The 21,943-nt window shown below is 45.1% G+C and overlaps 1 protein-coding gene across 9 annotated transcripts in view; it reads right to left on the reverse strand.

The window, feature by feature from the left end:
• Positions 1-21,943, reverse strand: part of PPP6R2 (protein phosphatase 6 regulatory subunit 2) — a 128,976-nt gene that overhangs the window by 26,289 nt on the left and 80,744 nt on the right. For 8 of the 9 annotated variants that reach the window (XM_063115785.1, XM_063115783.1, XM_063115784.1 and 5 more), the window contains 2 exons: positions 10,541-10,783; positions 1,729-1,915 (listed from right to left, as the gene is read on the reverse strand). In XM_063115785.1, coding sequence (XP_062971855.1) covers positions 1,729-1,915; positions 10,541-10,767 — 414 coding nt within the window. In that variant the 5' untranslated portion in view covers positions 10,768-10,783. Of the gene's footprint in view, positions 1-1,728; positions 1,916-10,540; positions 10,784-13,162; positions 13,192-21,943 lie in introns of those variants that run through there. The other variant, XM_063115787.1, reaches the window with a different exon arrangement.

The following is a 21,943-nucleotide window of genomic DNA, read 5'->3' on the forward strand; positions in this document are numbered from 1 at the left end:
GGCTCACCACGGCCCCTCCTGCCACAACCCGCCCTGAAGACAAGCGAACTCCTGGGTCACTGATACAATGCCCTGGTACGTATGTCTACTAAAAAGAACAAGGTAGCTCTATAGGGAAGGATGTACAGATCTACTTCTAAGTGAAAAAAGCAAGCTGCAGTATTCAGAGGATGATACATTGTGTGAAAATAAATAAGCATATGTTAGTGGGTCACTAGAAAAATTTATTAGGAATATGCACTAAGCCAACAGTAGTTATCTCTAGAGAGTATTATAGGACACTGTTTTATATATTTCTGTCTTGTTTGAATTTCATATAAATGTGTTACACATTTGTCATTAAAAGAAATATTTTTAAGGGTTCAGTTTATATTACTTTAAGGCATTAAACACTAGGTAAGGGAAAGAGAGCGAATATTATATCAGGCAGTAAATTTTTTTTTTTTTAAATCTTAAAACTGGAGAGGAGTATGATCAGGCTACAGTAAATCATGAGAGACATGGATCCAGTCACTGGGCTGCAAGGGCCAGACACAGAAGGTCGTCATGGCTTCTGCCACCATCCCACAGCTACGACAACCACCCCCGTGCCACACCACGCGACTACCACATGGTGGTCGCCACCCACACCCCATCCTGCAGCCGCTGCCCCCCACTGCTGCTGCTGGTACCCTTCACTTATATTCCACTTCAAACAAAGATCTGAGGTGAGACCATCCTCTGGGTCCCTTGCAAATCTCAGATGTATGGTGCGATGAAAGATGACATTCCACTGAACATTCGTGACATGCCAGCGGAATTTCCTCAAGTAAAACAATGACCTGCCTTGGGGCTGCCCCTTCTCAGAGCTCAGGATACAGACACAAAATACTTGGTTTGTTCCCTGACTGGACATTTGATGGTATTAAACAATTAGAGTTAACATTTTGGGGGTGTGATAAGGTAATTCTAGTTATATTTAAAAGAAAAAAGTCATAAGACTTTAGAGATATATACTGAAACATTTACAGAAGAAATGATCTGATGTCTGGGATTTGTTCTGAAATGATCCAGTAGGGATGGGTGGGCTGGTGTAACAGAGGAGAGGAGTCTGGGTGCACGGTGCTGAGGCCCGGCACAGGCACATGCACCAACACCTGCACCAGTGTGTACCCACAGCGCAGAGGCACTGAAGCCGCGGCAGGTCAAACGTGAAGCAGGAGCAGGAAGGAGCACAATGGGCTCCAGAAACTCTGTGCAGCAGCTGAGTGAGAGCTCACTCACTTCTTGTGTGGAAGCCTCGTGCTAGAAGTAATTTTTCATTCTTGAAAATCTTTTGAAACAGTAAGTGCCCTGGGCGGATGGCACACGCCGCCCACACAGATGAAGCAGCAGGCCTATGAAGGCGGATGTCTAAGGCCCAGCCATACGGAGGGCACGTCCCAGGACCTCATGCCTGTGCCTGGCTGGAACGGGATGAGCTGGCCTACTTTGGGGTCCTGTGTGGCTCCAGGGATGGCGGGAAGCTGCTTACTCCAGAGATGGCCATCAGAAACACTCCTTGGGAAGACACTTTCTTATTCAAATTCCAATTCACGTCTCAGCAGCCCACACTGCTCCACGTATGCCTCATAGCAGTCAACACTGCTCCCACCCCATGATGACTCGCACAGCAAGGGCTGACAGCAGGACGTGCCAGCATCTGCCGTGACAGCGCCCGAAGCTACACGGGCCCTGCTCACTATTTACCTGTTCAGTTTTTCTTGCAATGAGATTGCCAATGGTCTTGCTGAAGAAACTGGCGAGCAGAGGATTGAGGGGCGGCTCGTGGTCCAAGAAGTCGTACAGCAGGCTCAGCAGGCTCTCGTCCCCGCCTAGTCTATCACTGATCTGCGGCACATCACAAGTCAGAAGCTCACAGGCTGTGTTTGGGTATCTAAAAGGGCACAGTCCAAGCAACTGGAGGTGAAATTAGACTTCTCCAATTCTCAAGAAACTGCTTCAATAACCTGCTACTTAAGAAGCAGACCTATGAGGTAAGACCTCAGAGAAGAAAAAATGTAATTATTCTGTGACCAAATGGTATTTCTGACTACTGGGAGCTCAAAGTTTTTAAAATGCCTTCTGCAGACTCCTCATGCCCCACACTCTGATCCCCCATTTCCCACTCTACTCCGCTGCCCACTTCGCCATTCTTAGTCTCCAGCTTCTCCTTGCTCCAGGCCACTCGCCTCCTGTCCAGCCGCACGGTTTCAGTGAGGCTGAGCCACCTCCCGCTCCCATCGGACGCTGGCCTTTCCTCTCCTCTCCAGGCCTCTGTTCCCTCATATCAACAACACAGGCCCACCCTGTCCCTGGACTCGAGAAATGCCACATCAGCAGCTTACAACGCAGCATCAGTTGTGAGGCAATACACAGGTGATTTATCATAAAGAAACATCAAAATTTCTGAATAGTGTACTTTTCATTTGATAAAAATGACCAGATACAGGGCCGGCCCGTGGCTCACTTGGGAGAGTATGGTGTTCATAAAACCAAGGCCACAGGTTCGGAACCCTATATAGGGCCGGCCTGTGGCTCACTTGGGAGAGTATGGTGTTCATAACACCAAGGCCACGGGTTTGGATCCCTACATAGGGCCGGCCCGTGGCTCACTTGGGAGAGTGTGGTGTTCATAACACCAAGGTCACGGGTTCGGATCCCTACATAGGGCTGGCCCGTGGCTCACTTGGGAGAGTATGGTGTTCATAACACCAAGGCCACGGGTTCGGATCCCTATATAGGGCCAGCCCGTGGCTCACTTGGGAGAGCGTGGTGCTGACAACACCAAGTCAAGGGTTAGGATCCCCTTACTGGTCATTTTTTAAACAAACAAACAAACAAACGACCAGATACAAAATAATCCTGAGCCCGTTATGAGTAATCCCATAATGGCATCACTGTGCTCCCTGTTCAGCACGTGGCAGACGTGGGCTGGGTGGCGGCAGTTGTCCCAGGATAAGGATACCTGACCAGCAGTCCAGGACAGAGACCTCGACGGCAGTGCTGGTAACAAGGCCTGGTGCTCAATCCTGCATCTGGTGCATCTGGGAGCACTGGCAAGGGGGCCCAGGGACCCACAGGCAGGAACCCAGTGGCAGCGTCCTGTGGGACTAACTGCCCTGGAACAGGGCTGTCCCTATGCTGGGCAAGTTACCTGACCTCTCCGTGTCTGGGTTTTCTTGTCTGAGCACAGAGGTGAGGGTACCTACCCACCCCATAAGGCTTTTGTGAGGACAGCAGGGGCTACCGTGCATGAAGCAGAGCAGCACTGGATACACCGGAAGCCCTCGGTCAAGGTCAGCTGCCATGACCTTCCTTCTGCCAACATGTGGCAGGTGCCAGGCACAAAGGGGGCCCACGCCAGGGTGGTCACTGTGATTGGTTAGAGGGTTTGAGAAATTCTGGACAAGAGACGGAAGGACCTCAGCTACTGTGGGTGTGTTCTTCACCACCCCGGGCAGGAGAGCGCAGAGCCTGCAGGCAGGCTGAGCAAAAGGGCCCATGGGTCACAGAGTAGCCCACAGAGTAGCCCAGAGTAGCTCCACAGGGAGCTAAACCAGCAGACCTGGGTCGGGAGAGAGGCCTGGCTGTGGTCAGTACACAAAGGCACCACAGGCGGGGTTTGTGCAGAGCAGGGGACAGGGGGCTGGGCTATGTCCGGGCTTGTCCCCTCACTAGCTGGCCTCTCTGGCCTTCAGTGTCCTCGTCTATGAAGTGGGGGATCCAGTACCCGCCTTGTGCGACTGCTGTAAGGACTGGACAACAAGTGCTCAGCACAGTGGACAGCACACACTGCTCAAGGCAGGGGGACCGGAGAGAGCCAGGCCCACAGCATCAAAGGCCACCCTGGGAGGCCCCGCATTTCCCAGATCTGTAAGCAAGCAGACAAGATGCGCTGGAGTGGAGGGGGGCCAAACTCCACGGGGGTGAGGAGAAAACAGAGGTTGAAGAGACAGAGAAAGCACAGGCCGCTCCTTGAAGAAACCTTCAGGAGCACGGGGATGAGCCAATCTGTCCATACACATGGAGCAGCCTGAGCTAGAAGCTGACTCCCTGGGCGGAAGGACGAAGGTTTTATCCTTTTTTTCTTTACCAGTATTTTATAATTATTCTTTCAAAGAACAGGTACCATGATAGTCCTTTTAAAACTTACACGAGGAACAGAAATTCCAGTTAAACATGGCAGAGCACACAGGTTTTCTGCTATTCTCTCAAACTCCTACTCAAATAATGCAAAAAATTAAAAAGACAAGAATAGAGGAGCTGAAGTGTCGTTGGTCAGCCTGCAAGAGAGGAAACAGCCGGCCAAGTGAGGACCAATCTGGCACTGGGAAAGCTGTCTTAGGCGCCCGCAGAGGGGGTGCCGGCTAGAGATGAGGGTTCAAGCCACATAGCCCGGGAGAGGCCTGGATGCTGACACTGGCTGGCAAGGGCAGGGTGGATGGAAACTGGTGCAGAGTAGAGCTATAAGACCCCCAGGGCCTCCCGGCCACCACTCCACAGACCTGCAGCAGTTTATTCCCTGGGAAAAGTGGACCACAGCAGCTCCTGATTTGGGGACACCAGGCACGGCTGAGGGGTGATCAGACCTAGTCTAGAAAGAGGGGACTTGATGAAAAAGACATTGGGATGCTACTATGGGTTAAATGTGTCCCCCAAAAGTTCATGTACTGGAAACTCAACCCCCACTGTAACATGCTAAGTAGGGCCAGCTTGGTGGACTCAATGTTTGGGTTCCCAGGGGCCTGAGGAGGCAGGTGTCCTTCCATGTGGCCTGAGTGGGAAGGTATTCACTTTGCTATCCGGCCCAGCACGATGTCACCAGCCACCAGCTGGGCTACATCGACCTTCCTCCTCCAAGGCTGGGTAAGAATGGACTACCCATCTCTGAGGACCCCACGGCCCCTGAAAGAGGAGCCAGACCAGGAAGCAAGTGGTTTGTGAGATCTGCGGCAAGATCTTTCATGATGTGTACCATCTCAACTGGCACAAGCTGTCCCACTCTGAGAAGCCCTACCCTGCCCTGAGTGTGGGCAGCAGTTCAAAAGAAAAGAGCACATGTCCTACCATGTGCTGTCCCATGATGGGTCTGTGGGCGAGCCCTACATCTGCCAGAGCTGTGGGAAAGGCTTCCCCAGGTGAGGAAAGGGACCCTCCCCCACCCTGAGCCTCAATCCTGGCTCATGAGACAGCTTCTTGCCAAGATCTGGGGGTGTGGGATTTGGGGGGTCACTTGACCTTACAGGGCCATGCCAGGTTTGGGGAAAGTGTTTCATAGGCCCTGCTCTTGAGATGGTGTGGCCAAGAGCTGCTCGCTCCCCTCGGAAGTCCTGGGGCCCTCAGCATGCCCTCCTCTCCTTCTCAGGCAGAGCTGCCGGCCTCACCACTCTTCTCCCTGGGCTCCCTCTGGGGCAGGACACTGGGCTCCTCCAGCAACTTTCCCTGCTTGAATGGCTGTAAGGGAGGGACTGGAACAAATGCACCTGGGGATCCTCATGCTCCTTCGGCACCAAACCCCCCACAGAGCACTGGTGACCCTGGTTAGCAGACGCCAGCTTTGCCCTCACACGACCCCAGGACCACGGGACATGGAGCACAGCACCCAGAGCTGCTTCTCAACACCAAAATCTTTGATGTGCTTTGACCGGGTGGCTCCAGAGCCTAATCGAACCCACAGATCCCCTCTACGTTCTCAGGACAGAAAAGAAGGGACACAGGACCTCTTTTTGGATTCACTTTCTAGTGAGCCTGATGGGGACCTGAGGACTTGTCTGGGAGCAGAGGGTTGTTTTGCATTTCCCTTAGAGAATATTCAGAATAAAAGGCTGGTTTTAACTTGAAAAAGAAAAAGGTGGCTGGGGAATCAGATTATGGCATTTGAAAGGTGGGGCATTTGAGAGGAGATTCGATTGTGAGGGCTGTGCCCTTATGAATGCGTTGGTCCATTCACAGTCATGGGTGTGGTTCTGAGGCTTTATAAGGAGAGTGAGCGAGAGGTCAGCTCTCCTGCTCAGCTCATTCTCTCCATGTGACACCCTGTGTTGCTGTGAAGAGTCACCACCCACCACCAAGGTCCTCACCAGATGTGTTCCCTGGGCTTTGGGCTTGTCAGCCTCCAAACTGTAAGAAATATGTTTCATTTCTGAACACATTACCAAGTTCCAGGCATTCTGTTATAAGCCCCAGAAAACAGACTGAGACAGGTGCCCCCAGCCCCACCTTCCACCTCAGCTCCCAGGATGCTGACAGGTCTATGTTTCACTGGCAAGAGCTGGAAGGACTTTTTTTCTAGAGAAAATGATGGGACAAAGAGAAAAGTCAGCTAGTTGTCATCTAACCAAACGGCTGGCCACTGATCATCTGCAGTAATCAAGCCCTGCTCAGACCCCAAACTCTGCACGAGTGTTATGGCTTCACTCTTGAAAGAAACACATGCTGACCCAGCAGAGAACAAGGCACACAGAGGAGAGAGTACGGAGAGCAGAAGAGCACTTTTTAAAAACTATAATGTTCTCAGAGATAACATGATACATCAAAACAGTGTATCCATAAATAAGAACTCGAAGCTTTTACTAAAATATCCAAGAATAAGAAAGAGCACTTAGAAATAAAAAAATACGATGGTAGAAATTCGAAAGTCAGTAAAAGGACGAGAACTTAAAAGTTGAATAAACCTCTCATAGGTAGACCAAAAGGCAAAGACAAAACATTAAGAGCAAAAATAAGAAGAGAAAATACTAATCCAGGTGATGTAACACCCGATTAGAATTTCCAGAAAGAGAGAGCAGAGGAAAAACTGGAGGGAGAATATTATCAAAGAAATATACAAGAAATTTTCCCTGCACTACGTCCCATTAATTTATAGACTGAAAGCATCTATGGAGTGCCTAGCACAATCAATGAAAAAAAAATCAACATCCAGTGTTCACTTTAACACGACTATGTAAATACTGTTCACAGCTGAGCTGGTTTTCTTTCTCTGGTTATATTTACTTACTTTTATAAGTTTCCCCCCAGAGTTAATAGTTCTCTGTTCTGCTATTTAGTTTTGTATTTTTCTATTACTAATTTCTCCCAGACTCTTGACTGTGAAACTCTCCTGGCTCATCAATGCCGCTCTGGGATCCCCTGTCCTGACCCAGAGAATAATTTCACATTATTGGGAAATTCCGAAGCAACAGTGACTAGAAAAGGACCGATGTGCCCTCAGGGCGGAAGGAAAACAGGCGACACACATAGCTGTTTCATCAGACCTGTCGGCAGCAAGGCTGGACCCTGGAGGACAACGCAGAGGCTCCAGAATCACAGGGGATGAAGCCAGTCTGGAATTCTAAACCAGAGGGGATCTCATCAGAAAGCAGCTGGAGAATACAATTTGCCATAGAAAGTAAGCCAAAGGAAGAGGAAGAAAAAAATCACAGAAGACAGATAGTGGAGTTGTCAGAGTGGGGATGGAGCCTTGGACTGCTATGGTGGAAGTTCCCTTCCCCTCCTGACTGGAGGAGTTTCCTTTCAGGTCTTCCCCTTGGTACAGCAAGTCTTTCTGGGGGAGGGGGCTCCCTGCTGGAGGCCTGCCCTGACCAAGTGCTGCTTCCCACTGGGTGCACAGTTCTAACTGTGCAACGAGGAATGAGGCAGCCCACAGCCCAGAATTGTGAACCACATTGCTTTATCAGTATCAAAAGTGATACCTTGGCATTTATCTGCTGGCTCTTTTGTCTTATTTCTCAAATGATCCAGAACTCAGCAGGCAAACAAGACAGGAACCCACAAAAAAGACCAGGAGCATCCACATGGTTCTAGGGCCAGACCACATGGTGGCATCCTCTGCTGTGGCCTGGGCGAGCAGTGCTCTGACTCTGGAAGGTAACAGCCTTATGGCCATGGTGGCTTTTCAGCCCAGGCTGCTCCACAGAGGCAGTGCTGGCTGCATGTCTGGCTTTGGGGAAGAGGCAGCAAGCACACGGGGCTCACCTGCCTGGAGCTGCCTCTGGCCTAAAGCAGGGACAGTGGCTGCTGCCTAACCCCAAACCACCCAAGTGCAGCTTCTCTTGAGCAGGCACAGCCTAGGCAAATTCTCCACTTCCCAGGAAGAAGTCCTTCCATGACCCAGCCTGAGTCATGAGGGGTTCAGCCAGGTCTGCAGGCGGAACCTTGACCTCTAAGGCACACGGGCTGTTGCAGGTGCTGTCTAACCTGCCACTGCCGGCCGCCGCAGGGTCTTGAAAAGCACAGACAATGGTTCCTGTAAAGTTTTACTGGAACGTAGCCACACCCATTCGCTTAATGTTTTCACGCCACAACTTCAGAGGTGAGTAGTTGCAAAGCCTAAAATTTACTCGCTGGCCTTTCACAGATAAAGTTTGCCAACTCCCGGCCTACAAACGTATTTATATCTTCCCCTTCTTTGAAAAATAATCTTGACCCTACTTTTTTTTTAAAAGATGACCGGTAAGGGGATCTTAACCCTTGATTTGGTGGTGTCAGCACCACGCTCTCCCAAGTGAGCCATGGGCCGGCCCTTGACCCTACTTCTTTGTTTAGCTACCACTTCATCCATCCATCCATCCTCTTCCTTCTCTCAAAAAACGTGTTGTCATGTTTTTTATATAAATGATACATGCACATGCTTTGAGAACTCAGTGCAGCAGGGCTGGTGAGGAGAAACCCTCTCCCTGGCCTCAAGCCACGCTCCTGAGAGGCAATCACTGTAGACTCGTTCAGCAGTTTTCCCTGATACTGACCTCCATGTTTCTAAATACCACACATGGAAACTCCTTCATTTGCTGATACTAGACACTCTGAGTTACCTCCTACAATGGGAGATGAAGCTTTAACTCCCACTCACTCATGACTTCCCTCTCCCTCATCCTCCCTGCAAAATGACCCCACAATTTTTAGTGACCTTAGTATGACTATGCAGACACTGCTCCTGTCTAAGCTGGTTCATTGCTCTGGCTGCATTAACTTACTTACGTAAGTTTCCCCACAGTTAACAGTTTTCTTGTTGCTTTGTTTGTTCAGGCTTGTATTTATGTTACCAGTTTCTCCTGGACTCTGCCTAGGAAAACCTCCTGGCTCATCAGCGCCGCTGTGGGACCCGATGTCCTGACCCAGGAGACTCCCCAGCTGTCCCCCCCATACCTGTCACTTTGCTCTAATTTGCCATCAAACTGGGACATGTTTGGGAATGAGGGGTGGGGGCTGTTAAGAGTGATGCTGAGACCACAGGTGTTGAATGGGCATGTCCCAGGCACAGCTGCCTCTAGCGACAGCCACCCTAGCCCCAAACCCTCAGCTACTCCACGAACAAGCCCCTGCTCTTTCTAGAACTGTCTTCCCTCTCCCACCAGCACAGCTCCCCTTGTCAGAGAACCTGACTGACCACCCTAAATGAAGTACTGCCATCCCTGCCACAGGCACGCCCTACCTCCCTATCCTGCTTTATCTTGCTTCTAAAACCAAGGTCAGCAAATATTTTCTGGAAAGGGCCAGATAGTAAATATTTTTGATGACCTCTGTTGCAACTACTTGACTCTGCGTTGCATATGGATGTGTGTGGCTGTGTCCAACAAGAACTTATCGCTAGACACTGCAACGAGAATTTCACTTCATTCTCATGTGCAACAAAATATTCTTCTTCCTTTGATGTTTTTTCAACCATTTAAAAATGTAAACCATTATTACAGGCCACACAAAAACAGGGTTTGACTTCCTGGCCACAGTTTTCAGACATTGTTCTAAGACTTTACCACCACCCACCTACCTGGCGCTTCCTCATGTCACCTGTGGGCTGCTGTGCTTGACCTGACCCATGTCCCTCATCCCGTTTCCCCGGGGACTGCAGGCCACCGGTCTCTTCACAGAGCTGCACCTGCAGAACCAGGGGTGCCTATGCTTCCTGTCGCCCAAGGCATTCCTGCTCACAGGCCCCTGTCCTCACCCAGAGCCCTGTAGCACCAATCATCTTGCCACATTGCCACTTCCCTTTCGGTTATCTCCTAATATCCTAGCCAACTGCTGAGTGGAACATTTAGGAAAAACTTTGAGACTAGTCAGTGCCACTAATGATAATGATATATTTCCTTTAAGTCAAAGACCCCAAAGTGAGGTATTCCCCAGGGTTGAAGGGTCGGCGACTGCACACCTCTCCTGCCTAGCTGTTTTGCCAGGCCTGGGCCGACCTCGCTGAGGCTGCAGTCCTGTGCACCTCTTTATCCTGGGATAAATCTTTTCTTTTCAGCATATTGTCACTCAAAACACTCTGACATACACCAGCCTAATATAAACCCACTCGTAACTCAGAATGAGAAAACACATCCACAAGAGATTACAAACTCCTAAACATCAGCAACAACAAGCCCCTAGGAGGGGCCTCCTCACTTCTCAGGTGGGGTAAACGTTTAAGGTTGGCTTCTCCATCAGAAGGCCCTCGCCAGGGCTGTCCTCAAACACTGCCCACAGCCTCCCTGCAGCACTGCCCAGCGTGCAGGGCCCTGCTCACAGCCTCAGGACATACTTGAAGCGGACCTTCTCTTCCATGTCCAGGGGCGGGTCCTGTGTGATGAGTCTCACCAGCTCCTCCATACACTGCTGCCTGCACAAGAAGTCCAGCAGCTTCTGGTTCTGAGCCTTACACTCCTGCAAGATGTCATCTTCGTCCATCAGCTCCTGCAACGTCACGTGCTCCTTGTCCAGCAGCTTGTCGACATGGGATGTGGTATTCAAGTCAAACTTCCAGAACATCGTGATGGCCACAGAGCTGCAAGCAAGGACAAAAGGGTCATTTCTCTCCCCTCAGCAACTCTACACCATCCCCAACACAAACACTGGCAATTCTCCTGGGGCCCTGGGTGGTTCTCTCCAGGACTGCTCTCATCAGACCTCTCCAGGTTGGGCTCAAAAAGTCAGCGCAAACTTGCCAACTCCCACCAGCTCTGATGCTGCATCTCCCAGGTCCCAGAACTGCCTTCCCCAGGCTCTCCTCTGGGATGACCCACCTCCTTGCTCTCCTTCCCACAGCCCTGCCAGTCCCACTCACAGCTCCACATGCCCCCTAGATGCTCCCACTTAGATGGCTCCATTAGGCCAACACATCCCGATGTCTCCCATGAGTCAGCACCAGTAAAGCCCCTCCATCCTCACAAACCCACCTCCCCAGTGTCCAGCCCCTCAGCTCCCCTGACACCTGGTCCCTCCCATTTGACACCTGGTTGCTCCATTAGGCCAACACATCCCGATGTCTCCCATGCGTCAGCACCAGTAAAGCCCCTCCATCCTCACACACCCACCTCCCCAGTGTCCAGCCCCTCAGCTCCCCTGACACCTGGTCCCTCCATTTGCTGTCCCCGTCTTGCTAACACCAGGGTCATCCTGGAGACCCCACATCCCTCACATGTGCCCCCACTGGCTAGGCCTCTCCCCAGCAGCCTGAGGGGTCACCTGCAGCCCTGTCCTCTGCCTCCCGTTCTCAGGATTCTTGTGACTTTGCCTGCACTAAACAAAGCATGTCCACCCTAGTGTGTCTCATATGGCAGACTGTGGGCCAGGCCTGGTGAGCCACATCATTGTCACTGCTCTGATACAAAGAGAAACCTAAAGCCTACATCTTTAACAAACTTCAACTCTGAGATTATGAATCTCTTCGAGATTACAATAATGGTAATAGTAGACGAAATTTATCTTACCTAATATTTTACTTAGAAAAATGAAAGACTGACCATACAATGCAAACACCCGGTTTGTCTGGCTGTGATACTCATGCTGCCCTAGGAGCCCGACATGGGAGCCTCCACCGCCAGCCATACCCCGCAGCCTTGGGTCTTCGTTGCCTCAAACTCACTTTTCCAAAATGCTGAGGTCTCCATGACCTTTCATCTCGGCTTCAAGACCTCTGCTGGCCCCTGACACCCCCACACATCAGGCTGCTTCCAACAGCACAACTCTAGGTCCTGTGGGCACCTGCCCAGCCTCACCACCAGGACCCTGCACTGTCTTCCCACACCAGCTGCATTTTCCCACTTTTATCTTCTGCACCTGCTCTGCCACTGCCAGACTGAGCTAAGGGCTTGGCCCCAGGGCCCCATACCTGTCCATGCTGCTGGGATGGGCAGTGCCGGGCCCTCAGACGAGAAGACTACAGAGGTGGAGCTCTGAAGGCCCCAAGGGGAGCTGCTTTGACTTGCGGTACAAGAGACTCCATATACACACTAACTGCATTCAGCTTTCCTTGTGGGTCCTAAGATCTTCCTTATTCCTCTTGTGAGGAGAGTGGGTGGATATTAATGAGTGGTAGCAACAAACTGGAGGGCCAGAGATAATGATCACTCGGAGAACTTTCAGGAAAAGACGCTGCCTCCACACACACAGATCAAATGCTCTTCTCTCCTAAATGCCCCACAGGATGACTCAAACGCTTGGATAATATGCAACCCAGGGGAAGAGGGGAGCTCCATCTGTCAAAGCTTTTTGTTCCAAAATAAGAACGTGCAAGATAGGGCATCTTGAGTTAGCTTCTGTGCAGTCGTGTATCTAGCCATAGAGTAGTGCATGGCTGGGTGGATCACAAGATCCCACCAAACCAAATGAGACAACAGGATCCTATAAAAAGGGTGCATTAATCCAAAAGAAAACAAACAAACTAACAAAAAAAGCTTATGGGGAAATAAGCAACAAAAACAGATGGGACAAACAAAAAACAGTAAGATACTAGACATAAACTCAACCACTTAAATAAGTGCATTAAATGTTAACAGACTAATCATTTCACTTAAAGACAGAAATTGTCACACTGGACTTTAAAAGTATGAGCTAACTGTATGCTGAGTATAAAAAGCTCACTTTAGATGTAAAGACACAGGGGGCTGGCCAGTTAGCTCAGCTGGTTGGAGCGCAGTGTTGTAAATATAAAGACACAGGTTACAGTAGGGAAAAGTTAAAAGAAGGGAAAAAGATATACCATGTAAACACAAATCATAAGAAAGCTGGAGTGACTGTGTTAATGCTGGTCTACAGTCTTCTTTCCTTTCAATGCCTTTCTCTGCTTTGAATAGCAGGGTGAATTCTGCCCTCATAAAATATGTTGGAAAATATTCCCTCCCCCTCCATATTCTAAGTTTGTAAAATGTTTGACAGAGCTCACCAGTGAAGCCATGCACATCTAAAGTTTTCTCTGGCGATGTTTCAATTATGACTTCCATCTCGTTAATAGATATAGAGCAATTCCTATCTTCTGTTTCTTCTTGTTTCTGTTTTGGTCACTGCTGAAGGAATTCGACATCTCACCTAAATTGGTTAAATCACTGGCATGAAGTGGTACATGGTATTACCTCGTTATTCTCCTCATGGTGAGTAGAATCTGTAGAAGCGCTCCCTCTTCCATTCCTGTGTGTGTTAGTGACACTTGTCCGTCTCTCTCTTTTTTTCTCTTGATAAGTACGACTACAGGTTTACTCATTTTATCGGTCTTTCTGAGAACCAGTTTTTGGCTTTATCTTTTTTTCCCTCTATTATTTGGCCATTTTCTATTTCATTGATTTCCTCTTTTGTCTTTGTAATCTTCCTACTGCATACTCTGGGTTTAATTTGCTCTTCTTTTTCCAGCTTCTTAAGATAGGGGCTTAGATCATTGATTTTTAGACCTTTCTTCTTTTCTGATAAGCACTTAAAGCTACAAAATCTCCTTCAAGCACTGCTTTAGCTGCACCTCGCCAATTTTAATCTCTTTTCATTTCCATCAAATTCAAGATATTTCTAATTTCCCTTATGATTTCTTCTTTGACTTATAGGTTATTTAGAAATACAATGCTTAATTTTCTAATTATTTTGGAATTTTCTAAATATCTTTTCATTATTGATTTCTAATTTTTGTTGCAATCAGAGAGTATGCTTGTATGATTTCACTCCTTTTAAAATTTATTAAGATTTATTTTATGGTCTAGCATAGGGGTCAACAAAATTTTTCTGTAAAGAACTAAATAGTAAATATTTTCAGCTTTGTAGGCCACATATGGTCTCTGTTTCATGTTCTTTTTCTTCTTTTTTACAAGGCTTTAAAAACATAAAAACCATTCCTAGTTTGCAAACTGTACAAAACCAGGCAGTGGTCTGGATTTGGCCTGCAGGCTGTACTTTGCCAGCCAATAACCTTGCATGGTCTATCTTGGTGAATGTTCCATATGCAGTGGAAAATAATTTTTATTCCACTGCTATTGGCAAATCAGGTAAGTCCAGTTGGTTAATCATGTTATTCAAGTCTTCTTTCTATATCCTCACTGATTTTCTGTCCACTTGTTCTATTAATTAATGAGAGAAGAAGTTGTATCTTCCATCGTAACTATGGATTTATTTATTTCTCCTTTTTATTATGTCTTGCTTCATGTATTTTGAATTTCTTTTATTATGTAGATACATTTAAGATTGTTACATCATCTTAACGAATTGACTCTTTGATCTTTGAAATGACCATTATCTCTAGCAATATACCTTGTCTTGAAGTTTGTCTTGTCTGATATTAGTGCAGCACACTATTCTTGCAAATCATGTTTGGTATATCCTTTAACACCCTTTTACTTTCAACTTATTTATGTCTTTATATTTTATATGTTTCTCTTATAAAACAGCATATGATTAGGCCTCACTTTGTTACTTAGTCTGTCATTCTCTGACTTTTAATTGGAGTATTTAGAACATTTACATTTAATGTAATTATTAATATGGTTGGATTTGAGCAGTTTGAAAAGGTCTAACATCATTTCATGATAAAAACACTTCAATAAGGGCTAGCCCATGGCTCACTTGGGAGAGTGTGGTGCTGATGGCACCAGGGCCACAGGTTCAGATCCCTGTATAGGGATGGCCAGTTGGCTCGCTTGGGACAGCATGGTGCTGACAATACCAAGTCAAGGGTTGGGATCCCCTTACTGGTCATCTTTATTTAAAAAAAAAAAACAACACTTCAATAAATTAAGAATAGAAGAGAACTTCCTGAAGCTGATACAGCTATGAGTACACTTAATAGTGAACAAACTAAGTGCTTGTTCCCTAAGAAAGAACAAATGACTCTAACCACTCTATTCAGAACTTTAGTGGAGGGCCTAGATAAGACAACGAAATAAAATATTTACAGATTGAAAAGGAATAAGTAAAATTGTCTTTACTTGTAGGTGACATGATTGTGTAAGCAGAAATGCCTAAAAAATCTATAAGGACAAAAGCTACTAGAATTAATGAAAGTGAATTTAGCAAGCTCACCAGTTACAAGGTCAATATACAAAAAGTAATTGTATTCTTATACACAAGTAATGAACAATTAAAAAATGAAAAAAATTTAAATTTGATCTACAATAACATCCAAAACCATGAAATACTTCAGGAAAATTTAAAACATTTATGCAAGACCTGTACACTGAAAACTACAAAACACTGCTGAGAAAAATTAAAGAGCACTTAAATGAATGGAGAGATATACTATGTTCATGGATTGGAAAAATACAATATTGTTAAGATGTCAATTTTCTCTAAACTGACCTACTGATTCAAAGCAATCCCAATCAAATCCTAGCAGACTTTTTAAAAATAGAAATTTACAAGCTGGTACTAAAATGTATACGGAAATAAAAAGAGCCTAGAATAGCCAAAGCTATTTTTAAAAGGAAGAACAAAGTTGGAGTACCACCACCACCTGATTTCAAGATTAACTATAAAGCTACAGTAATCAAGACAGTGTAGTTCTGTTATCTCAAAGATATAGATCTATGGAACAAACTAAACAATCCAGAAATAGACCCACACATATATTGTCAACTCATTTTCAATAAATGTACAAAAACAATTCAACAGGGAAAGTATACCCTTTTCACCATATGGTGCTGGAAAACTGGATATCCATAACTAAAATGAACCTCAATCTTTACCTCACACCATACACAGAAATTAACACAACATGGATCATAAGTTTAACCATAAGATCTAAAACTAAAAATTCTAGGGACAAAACTGCATTTGGGATAGACAGCACTCAAGAAAACATAAATTATAAAAGAAAAAACTGTTAAACAGAACTTCACCAAAATTGAAAACTTCTCTTTGAATGACACCATTAAGAAAATAAAAAGTCACAGACTGGGAGAAAATATTTGTTACATATATCGAAAAAAGCACTCATATCCAAAACATATAAATAATTTTTATAACTCAATAATAAGACAATACACCAAATTCAAAAATGGGTGAAAAAATTTGGATGGATACTTCATAAAAGAAGATATACAATAGCCAATAAGTGCACAAAAATATGATCAGAATTATTAATCAGCAGGGCTGACCCCGCGGCGCACTCGGGAAAATGCGGCGCTGGGAGCGAAGCGATGCTCCCGCCGCGGGTTTGGATCCTATATAGGAATGGCCGGTGCGCTCACTGGCTGAGCACAGTGCGGGCAACACCAAGCCAAGGGTTGCAATCCCCTTACCGGTCACGAAAAGGACAAAAAAAAAAAAAAAAAGAATTATTAATCATCAGGGAAATGCACAAGATACCACTACGTACCTACTAAAATGGCAAAAGTTAAAAAGCCATCAATACCCCAGCCACAAGCAGGCACGCTGCCACCACCACGGGGCCCCACCAGGGTCCTGTGGCAGGAACCAGGGGAAGCCAAACCCAGCTGCAATCAGGCAAAGGGTATACCAAAAACACCATTTCCACGGAGGTAGCCCACCACAGCCACCACAATTGCCACGGCTGCTACAAAAGTGGCTAGTTGCAATAGCAGTAGTCACAGCCACCGTTCAGATGGCACACCAGACACTTGACAGCATTGACACAAGGACAGTCAACAGTGGAGACAAAAAAAAAAAAAAAAAAAGAAGAGGTCCTCTATCTCCACAGAGCACACTCCAGAGTAATAAAAAAGCATTTTCCATACGATAATAATGATAATGGAGTACCTGAACACACCTCTCTCAGAACTGGACAGATCATCTAGGCAACAAATCAACAGAGAAACAGTTAATCTATCAGAAGGAGAGAACAAATCTATGGTTATTGGAGAGGGATGGGGAGAGATTGGATAAGGGGCATAAAGAATAAGTATGATTTGTAATAATGAATATGCTAATAAAAAAAAGCTGTCAATACCATGTACTGATGTTGATGAGGATATTGAACAACTGAAATTACTATATATATATATATATATACACTGTCAGTAGAACTGTAAAATGGCACAGCCACTTGGGGAAACACTTTGACGGTATCTTATAAATTTAAGCATACACTTACCATATAACCCACAATTCCAGTCCCAGGTACTATGCAATGATAAAATTGTATGTCTATACAATGACTTTTTGTACATGCATACCCACAGCCACCTTATTCATAATAGCCAAACACCGGAAACAGCTCAAATGTCTATCAACAGGTGAATGGAAAACAAATTATGCTCTACTCATACAACAGAATACTACTTAGCAACAGACAATAAGCACAATGTAGAAGAATCACACAAGCACGGTAAGTAAAGAAGATGGACACAAAAGAGTAATATTAAATGATTCCATTGAGGGGGAAAGGCAAAATAAACCTATGGGGACACCGATACCAGTGGTTGCTCAGGATCAGGGGTTGCAGGAAGGAACGACAGAAACGTGATGTGAGGGAATTTTTCGTGATGTCAATGTTCTATATCTCAACTGTGATGACATATCTGTCAACATCCACAGAACCGCAAACTTAAAATGTGTCCATTTGTTTAATATAAATTATACCTCCATAACGTTTTTTAAAAATACGATATACAAGGGGCCGGCCTGTGCTCTCTCGGGAGAGTGTGGTGCCGACAGCACCAAGTCAAGGGTTAAGATCCCCTAACCATTCATCTTTTGGAGAAAAATAAATAAATAAATAAAAAATAAAATAAAAAAATATATATATACACACACACATGATATACAACAAACAGACACAGGTAAAGAAATCAGTAAAACAAATAATTAAGGCTAAATAATTGTTAATATAAGTTCAAGATTCAGAAAGAATTCATAAATTGGACGTGGGCTGGGGGCAGGGCCGAGGCGCCTGTGCCGAGTGACGCGCGGGGCCGGTGCTAGAGTGACCGGGCTCCAACACGACGGTGTTTGGGTCAGCCTTGCTGGAAGGGAGTTGGTGAATCAAAAATTATTTGAGATAAAGCCTCCCCCCACCCACCCCAACCTTCACCTGATTTTTTAAGCGGAAAAAAAGTGGAGCAAAGAAGCCAATCATTGCGGCAGCGGCGCCCTTGACAGCAGCGGGTAGCGGCAGCAGCGGAGGAACCAGTGGCAGCGGCAGCAGTGGAGGAGCCGGTGGCAGCGGCAGCGGCGGCAGTGGCGTAAGCGACACCGGTGGTAGCGGCGGCACCGGCGGTAGCGGCATAACCAGCAGCAGCGGTAGCGGTGCAAGCGGCAGCAACGGGGGGAGTGGCACCAGCAGCAGCAGCGGCAGCAGCATGAGCAGCGGCAGCGGCAGCAGCGGGCGAAGCGGCAGCGGAAGGAGCGACACCCTGCAGTACCGCCCCGTCACCCAGCAGCCCGGCAGAGTCCAAACTGACCAGAGAGGTGGCTCCCTGGAGAGGCCCAAGACCTGAGGCAACCACACACGCAAGGCACTAGAGGCCAACTGAGTAGTCACTGAGGTAGCCATACTAAATTGGCAACCACAGCAACATCTTAGTCAGTCAATAGTGTCAAACGTGTGGACGGTGAAACCCCCTGTCACAATGAATAAACATCAAAGAAAAGATAGGAGAAATACGAAAAATCAAGAAAGTACACCACCCAAAGATAATAAATCTCAAGCTCTAGATCCTATAGAACAAGAAGCCCTTGAAATGACTGACAAGGAATTTCGAGTGATAATTCTAAGTAAACAATGAGATACAAGAAAACTCAGCTAGACATCATGATGAAACGAGGAAAAGTATACAGGATCTGAAAGAGGAAATGTACAAGGAAATCAATGCCCTGGAAAAAAATGTAGCAGAACTTGCCGAACTGAAGAAGTTATTCAGCAAAATAAAAAACACAACAGAGAGTTTAACCAGCAGGCTTGTGGAAGTTGAAGAGAGAACCTCTGAACTTGAAGATGGGCTGTTTGAAATAACACAAGCAGACAAAAAAAGAAAAGAAAAGAAAAGAAAAAAGAATCAAAGGCATTGAAGAAAATCTGAGAGAGATATCAGACAACCTTAAGCGCTCAAATATCCGAGTCATGGGTATTCCAGAAGGGGAGGAAAAAGGAGATTGCATTGAAAACATATTCAACAAAACCGTGACAGAAAATTTCCCAGGTATAGGAAAAATCACAGATCTTCAGATCCAAGAAGCTCAACGATCTCCAAACGTATTCAACCCAAAAAGGTCTTCTCCAAGACAAGTTATAGTCAAATTGGCAAAACTCAAAGACAAAGAGAGAATCTTAAAAGCTGCTAGAGAAAAGCGCCGAATCACCTATAAGGGAGCCCCAATCAGGCTAAAATGAGACTTTTCATCACAAACCCTAAAAGCCAGAAAGGAATGGGATGATATATTCAAAATACTAAAAGACAGAGATTGTCAGCCAAGAATACTCTACCCAACAAGGCTATCCTTCCAAAATGAAGGGCAAATAGTATATTTCTCAGCCAAACAAAATCTGCAGGAGTTCACAACCACACGACCACCCGTACAAGAAATTCTCAAGGGAGTACTGGGTTTGGTTCCTGAAAAATAACTACCACTGCCATAAAAACCCAAGAAAAATCAAAACCCACTAGTATAATAAAAATGGCATTCATGAAGAGAAAACAAACAAACAAAAAGGCTATCTACAACCTGAGGAACCAACAAACACAGAAAACAAACAGTAAATCAGAAAGCAAGGAATAAAAGACACCTAAGACAACCAAACAACAATCAATAAAATGCTAGGAATAAATCAACACTTTTAATAACAACTCTTAATGTAAAAGGCTTAAATTCCCCAATCAAAAGACACAGACTGGCTGACTGGATTAAAAAGGAGGACCCAACTATATGCTGCCTACAAGAGACCCACCTCACCCATAAAGACTCACATAGACTAAGAGTGAAAGGATGGAAAAAGATTTACCATGCAAACAGAAAAGAAAAATGAGCTGGAGTAGCTATTCTTATATCTGACAAAGTAGACTTTAAACTAAAAACCATAAAAAGACACAATGAGGGACACTACATAATGATAAAAGGACTGATCCATAAAGAAAACATAACAATCATAAATATGTATGCACCCAATGTTGGAGCAGCCAGATTTATAAAACAAACTCTATTAGACCTAAAGAAGGAAATAGACACTAATACCATAACAGCAGGGGACCTGAACACCCCACTGTCAATATTGGACAGATCATCTAGGCAAAGAATCAGCAGAGAAATACAAGATCTAAACAATACTCTAGACCAATTGGACATGGCAGATATCTACAGAACATTCCATCCAATAACCTCAGAATATTCATTCTTCTCATCAGCACATGGATCATCCTCCAGGATAGAACACATATTAGGTCACAAATCAAGTCTCAACAAATTCAAAAAAATTGGAATTATCCCATGCATTTTCTCAGACCATATAGATTAAAACTAGAAATCAATAACAAACGAAATTCTGGAAACTGCACGAACAAATGGAAATTAAACAGCATTCTACTTAATGACATATGGGTCCAAGAAGAAATCAAGCAGGAAATCCAAAAATTTACTGAAACTAATGAAAATAATGATACATCATACCAAAACCGGTGGGATACTGCAAAAGCAGTATTAAGGGGGAAATTTATTGCATTAAACGCTCACCTCAGAAGAATGGAAAGATGGCAAGTGAACAACCTAACACTTCACCTTAAAGATCTAGAAAAACAAGAACAATCCAAACCTAAAGTTAGCAGACGGAAAGAAATCATTAAGATCAGAGCAGAACTGAATGAAATTGAAACCCAAAAAACAATAGAAAAGATCAATGAATCAAAAAGTTGGTTTTTTGAAAAGATAAATAAAATTGACAAACCATTAGCATGGCTAACAAAAAAAAGAAGAGAGAAGATTCAAATAACAAAAATTAGAAATGAAAAAGGCGATATTACAACTGATTCATCTAAAATACAAGGAATCATTCAAGACTACTATAAACAACTATACACCAACAAATTTGAAAATCTGGCGGAAATGGATAAATTTCTGGACCAACACAAGCTCCCAAAACTGAGCCATGAAGACGTAGAAAATCTGAACAGACCAATAACAATAAAGGAGATTGAAGCTGTTATCAGAAGGCTCCCAACAAAGAAACGCCCAGGACCAGATGGATTCACAGCAGAATTTTACCAAACATTCAAAGAGGAATTGACACCGATTCTTTACAAACTATTCCAAAAGATTGAAACAGACACAAATCTCCCAAACTCATTCTATGAAGCAAACATCATCCTGATACCAAAATCAGGTAAAGATATAACCAAAAAAGAAAACTACAGGCCAATATCCTTGATGAATATAGATGCAAAAATCCTCAATAAAATACTAGCAAACAGAATACAGCAACACACACGTAAAATTATTCACCATGATCAAGTGGGATTCATCCCAGGGATGCAAGGTTGGTTCAACATATTCAAATCAATAAATGTGATACATCATATTAATAAAATCAAACACAAGGACCATATGATCATCTCTATAGATGCTGAAAAAGCATTTGATAAAATTCAACACTCATTCATAACAAAGACCCTCTATAAGTTAGGTATAGACGGAAATTATCTCAACATAATTAAAGCCATATATGATAAACCCACTGCCAATATCATCCTGAATGGGGAAAAGCTGAAAGCTTTTCCTTTAAGAACAGGAACTAGACAAGGATGCC

The sequence above is a fragment of the Cynocephalus volans genome, chromosome 12 (assembly GCF_027409185.1).
Source record: "Cynocephalus volans isolate mCynVol1 chromosome 12, mCynVol1.pri, whole genome shotgun sequence".
Classification (NCBI taxonomy): Eukaryota; Metazoa; Chordata; class Mammalia; order Dermoptera; family Cynocephalidae; genus Cynocephalus; species Cynocephalus volans.